This window comes from Nylanderia fulva, unplaced genomic scaffold (genome assembly GCF_048542155.1).
Source record: "Nylanderia fulva isolate GAGA-0341 unplaced genomic scaffold, ASM4854215v1 Scaffold110, whole genome shotgun sequence".
NCBI lineage: Eukaryota > Metazoa > Arthropoda > Insecta > Hymenoptera > Formicidae > Nylanderia > Nylanderia fulva.
In genome coordinates, this window is record NW_028189303.1 from 239,001 (window position 1) to 245,000 (window position 6,000).

Sequence of the window (6,000 nt, forward strand, 5' to 3'; positions counted from 1 at the left end):
GCCTCTTGTTACTTTCTAAGCGCTTTGCGATATAATAGAATTCTCTTCGTCGAAATACCTCTATATTGAAATAATGAAGTCATATAAGTTTGATGATAAAGCGAGTTGAAAAAACAAACTCTTAACGATAGTTCAAGGTTTAATTAAGGAAAATGATTGTGTTCAGTTTCTGCTAATATAAAAAAGATGAACACAACAAAATACATTAATGTAATTATTTTATATGATTTATTATAAATAATTATGTACATACTATAATTTATAAATAATTATATATAAAAGGTGTCCGAAAAGTCCTCCAACATGTCAAATATCTCGAAAACAAAGGTTTTTTGAAAAAAAATGTGCAGAATTTTTGGGACATTCTGTATATAATATTACTTTTAAATTTTTCTATTCTGAAAGTCGAAATATTTTTCAAATTTGTTTTAATTTCTAGATAAATTGATCAAAAGTAATAATAAATATATATAAGAATCGCGAATGAATTGAATTCAATTGTATCTTTCCTTAGTTTTGTACGATTTTTTGACTTACGATTCGCAATCATTTTTTCTCGCTCTCATAACGAAAAACGCGTAATTTATTTTTCTTGTATACTTTCTATTAATTTGGTGGATGGTTCAATCTGCCCGTGGTCTTCTTGTTTCCAAAACATCACGGGCTATGAATTGGGATATTATCACATTTAGTAAGTACTCTGTAGACCGCTTATTTGCTCCCGCAATTCTTTCAATAATATCGAAAACACCCGTCTTTCTCTCTCACTCTCTCTTAAACATAAATTTTATGCGACGTTGTTAAAGTGTCTTGTAAAAGAGCGTGAACTCAGCGATAACTCGTTAATCTTAATCACTATAAGGCTATAATTAATTGTACAAAATGTTACATATTAGAATTAATTACATTGTTATTGTCTAACTGAATTAAGGCTCCTAAGTCCTCGCCACGCTCATGTTAGATTATGACGTCACAATCTGCGAAGAGTCAAGAACCTTAATTTATATTAAAATTAAATGTCTATAATATTAATAATTATTAGCGTAATATTAATTAATTTAATATTAATTAATTTTAATGTAATTATTTAATATTAATTTTATATTATTATTTATACCTGGAGCTTTATATATTAGATTTTTTAAATATGAGATGATAAGTGCATTTTTAATTTATATTAAAATGAAATTTATATAATATTAATTATTAACGAAATATTAATTAATTTAATATTAATTATTAAATATATCTGAAGCTTCATGTATTAGATTTGTTAAATACGAAATGATAAGTGCATTTTTCTTTTCCTTAGTATTCTTTCTTTGTATACTGTGATGTAATTAAAATATCCTATACTGTTTATATGTTTAACGTTTCCGAAATGACGTTTCTCTGAGATCACGCTCCCGCTATTGCTATATAAGTGCGTAAATCCTGACTCATTCGCTGAATGATGTGATCGCTTTTGGGATTTGTTTCATGCGAACAGCAGAAGTTGATCGAGGTGTGCATAGCTTTAAAGGTCTGTCCTCCTTTATTCAATGGCCAAGTCACTTTTCCGATTAATCCTTTTGGTGCTTTTGCTGAACGCTTACAAGTGCTCAACTTGCTCGTCTTCTTTATCCTTTATAATACAGTAGTAAATAAGTTGATCCCTCCCTCAGGTGATTGCTTCTTCTTTATGAGAATAGAATTATATTAACCAATTTGATTATTTGTATTTTACAATTTAATTATTAGTAGAAAATTAAATTGACAGAAAATCCTTGCATCTGTGAAATTTGCAAAGTTAAAATTACATTAAATTTTTATTATTTACTAACTGCCCCTTTTCCCTCCAAATCTTTTAGCACCAAAAGGGTTAGCTGCTATTTCTACTTTAGAAATTTTATTATTTTTTTCTGTTATAGAGCAGAGAATACATTTTATTCGTCATTTTATCCATCATTGCTTAGAACAATAAATAATGGAATTATTTATATATATAAATTTATTATATATATATTATATATGCTAGCTTTCACTAACAAAGATTGCAGATCTTTAACAAAATGTGTTCCCAAGCTTTCTTATCTTTCCTTTTGTTCCTTCTTGAGACCCACGTAACATAATGTATTCACATTACAATTAAATATAATTTTACAGAGCGTTCTTCTGCGTTATAATTTTGTCAAATATTATATAATTTAATATTAAGTTGAAAAATTAAGTAAATTATTAATAAGACTCCTAGCTCCTCGCCTATGTTGGAATTGTGACATCAGAGACGAGAAATGAAAAGATCTGACGTCACAATCCAACATGGTGCGGAGACTCAGAAGTCTTAAAGTGAATTTTATAATCTTTTACTGAATTACTGATTTTTTTTCAAGAACTTTTTTTATTATTTAAGTTGTATTAATTAATTTGGACACTTTAATAATTAATATGACAATTAATTTATTTTTAAATAATTATTATTTAATAATATTTAAATATATTTAATATATTTAATATATCTAATATATTTAATAATTATATTTATATTATTAAATAATTTGGATAGTACTGTAAAAAAATTGGCTGCGAAAGGTTTCTTCGGGGTCTCAGGAAGAGATTTTATTGGTATAATTAAATAAGGCTCTCTTCGAAGGAATCAACGTACTTATCATGATAAATTCCAGAACAATGTGCCTGGCTATGGTGACGGGGCGAAGGAGGACTGCAGCGATCTGCCGCCGAATCAGCGGAAGAAGCGACTTCAGCAACGACTGGACGAGATCCAGGCGAAGATCCAGCAGGAGACGGCGGCCAGGGACGGTCTGATGAAGATGAAGGGTGTCTACGAGCAGAATCCCGCCCTCGGGGATCCGATGAGCATAGAGGGACAGTTGAACCAGTCCAGCAACAAACTGGACAAGCTCGGAGCTGAATTGGCAAAGTTTCAAGGCTACCTCGAAGAAGCGATGCGCGCCGGCGTCAGTTTGTCTAGGTAAATGAGGGGCTCTCTTGAAACTGAAGATGAAATGTCTACGTTGCTATTTATCTCATTTATTTATTTGTCATACGACCTTTATCATACTTAAAGTGATAAGTATGTTCAAAGAATTTTCTGTACGTGTTTTAATTTTTTATGTAATTATAACAAAGTGTCTCTCTTTACGTTATTGTAAAATATGTCATTATATCGTATATACAATATGATGTAATAATAAAATATTTATGTACGATATAATAATATAATATTTTACAGTAACGTAGAGAGAAATATTTCTCTCTGCGTTATTGTGTAAAAAAAATTTAAATATCATATAATTTAATATTTTACATATATAATATTACATGATTTAATATTTTATACAATATAATAAATATTATATATAAAAGTGCAAATTGGATAGAAATAAAAATGAGTGAAAAAAAAAATTAAATAAAAAGATTGGCATTTTTTATAGCTTGTTTGTGTTTTTCAGCCCAAGCCAGGCACCGCGAAAAACTACCAACGGCTCGGCGACGAGGCCGTTGAGTTCACGAAGAGGATCACACTCGGGCGGCGAGGAGAGCCTTTCGAGATCCGCGTCTGATTCGAGTGTCAGTAACGCGAACGCAAATCAACCGGTTCATAAAAAGAGTGCGCCAGGCACCCCACAACCGACTCATGGGTAAGCTATCTTGTAAAATACACGAGATGAGTCTATAACGCGTACAGATTCAATCATACATTTGGAAAGTCTCGAAACTTTGAAAATCTTCAATATTTCAATTCACAAATTAGTTCTATCATTGTGTGGTATCGTCGTTTTATCGCAATAATCGGATATTTTTATTATTGCTTGCTCTGTGTAAACACGCATACACACATGCATACATATGTACACATTTTATTTAAATTTATATTTTTTTATATATTCTGTTATTATTTTATAATATAAATCGCGTTGATAAATCCAGAAATATCCTAATACTTTCTTCACCTTTTATTTAATCGCTCTTATCTAATTGAAGCTAATAAGCATAAATAATGGAGATAAAACAAAGGTGTGTCACGTGAGTTATTGTCGTTTTATCTACATTAAATAATAATAATAATGTGACGAATGTGGAGTCTCTTATCGCACTCTGTCATTCGCATTCATTCAAATCGAACCACTCAATCTCTGGTCAATTGTTTTTTTTCTTTCATTCTGCAAAAATATTTAGTTTTGATTTGAGTAAATTAGACACTTTACACTAGACGAATAGCCACGAATTTTTCGCTTTACGGTACTGATGCACAGTTCCACGAATAGCCCGGAATCTGGTCTCGGCGAGTCGAGAACGTCGCTACCTGGCAGCGGTTGCGAGGAATATTACCCGGACGAGGTGGACGCTCAGCCGCCACTGGGGACATGTCGGGCGCTTTATCCTTTCGATGGTAAAATCTATGGACCGAGATTTATGGATCTATGTATAGTTCAAAAATATTGACATTGGCAATGGGATTAAGTATCTTACAAATAGATTTAAATTTGCTTGAATAGTTCTAAATTTTCTATGAATACCTTTAAAAAAAGTTTAAGTATCGAACCTGGATCAAGATGTTCTATGAGTACTTATAGGATAAATGGATGTATAAATGTTATCAATAGATTTTTTATCTTAAAGTTTATATACCACTTGTAAAAGATTCGATTTTTTATGGTAGAAAGTACTATTAAGAAATAGAGAACACTATTAAGTACTTATAATAATATTCAATAATACTTTTTATTGAAACTTTTAAGTATTTAATAGTACTTATACGTACTTAAATACTCATAAGTATTAAGTAATATTTAGTTAAGTACTATTCCCTTATAAAAATGTATTACTAGTAACGCCGATTTATCACTTATTTCGAGTACTTAATCACTTATTTTGAGTACTTAAATTACTGTATATTAGTATTTATAATATTTATAATATCAGTATACATAATAGTAAGTACTATTATATATTTAAGTACTTATAAGTAATATATACTATTATACATATACTATTAAGTATTTATAATAGTACTGAATAATACTTTCTATCGAAATAAAATTTATATAATCTTACCATTTATTATATAATTATTTGATAGAAAGTACTATTAAGAAATAGAAAATACTATTAAGTACTTATAATAATATTCAACAGTACTTTTTATTGAAATAGTACTTTTAAGTATTTAATAGTACTTATAAGTACTTAAATACTCATAAGTAATAAGTACTATTTAGTAAGTACTCTATTATATATTTAAGTACTTATAAGTAATATATACTATTATACATATACTTATAATAATACTTAATAATACTTTCTATCGAAATAGAATTTATATAATCTTATATCCCATTTCTAATTAACATATATTATTCTTTTTCCATATATAACAATTTTGTAAAAATAAAATTTAAAAAATGTGCAATTTATAAGAAAAGCAAAAAAATTACTTTATCCTTCTATCATCCGTAACTAACTAATAACTATTTTAATTATTATTTACAGCGACCAGCGAGGGTTCTATACCGATGTATGACGGCGAGGAGCTGTACATGATTGAATTAGATCAGGGAGACGGGTGGACTAGAGTGCGACGCATTTCGCAGCCAATTGAGGGCTTTGTGCCGACCTCGTACATAGAGTGTCATCTGTACAACACTTAGCCGCTTCTCCTAAGTTGTTAAAAGAAAATTACGGAACGCGAAATTAGGAGATTATTAAGGAAGGAGATTATTAATCGAAGACGGTGCGCGAGATTCGTTCAGTGCCGTTGAAGACTCTAAGGTAAAATGTGTTGGTCGAATTAACATATGGGGATGTCGGTGACAGATCGCAGGCCTAATCGAAAAGGACGGGCAAGAAGAGAAGAAGATAAAAGAATCCCTAAAAATGTATTCAAACAAATTTTTGGACCGAACTGCGTGGAGAACCAAGAAATGTGGGCGAACAAGTCAAATGTACGCCCTATTGACATTTCAGCGAATCCCAGGATTTACGAATCCGAGAATAGAA

General features: G+C 30.1%; 1 protein-coding gene across 5 annotated transcripts in view; it reads left to right on the plus strand.

The window, feature by feature from the left end:
• The window catches only part of Cip4 (formin-binding protein 1-like Cip4), a 55,153-nt gene that overhangs the window by 46,065 nt on the left and 3,088 nt on the right, over positions 1 to 6,000 (plus strand). Inside the window, exons 7-11 of one of the 5 annotated variants that reach the window (XM_029313615.2) lie at positions 1,490 to 1,522; positions 2,664 to 2,971; positions 3,453 to 3,641; positions 4,257 to 4,393; positions 5,494 to 6,000. The exon at positions 5,494 to 6,000 is cut by the window's right edge and continues 3,088 nt beyond it. In XM_029313615.2, coding sequence (XP_029169448.1) covers positions 1,490 to 1,522; positions 2,664 to 2,971; positions 3,453 to 3,641; positions 4,257 to 4,393; positions 5,494 to 5,651 — 825 coding nt within the window. In that variant the 3' untranslated portion in view covers positions 5,652 to 6,000. The remainder of the gene's footprint in view (positions 1 to 1,489; positions 1,523 to 2,663; positions 2,972 to 3,452; positions 3,642 to 4,256; positions 4,394 to 5,493) is intronic. The other 4 variants (XM_029313616.2, XM_029313618.2, XM_029313621.2 and 1 more) reach the window with 4 other exon arrangements.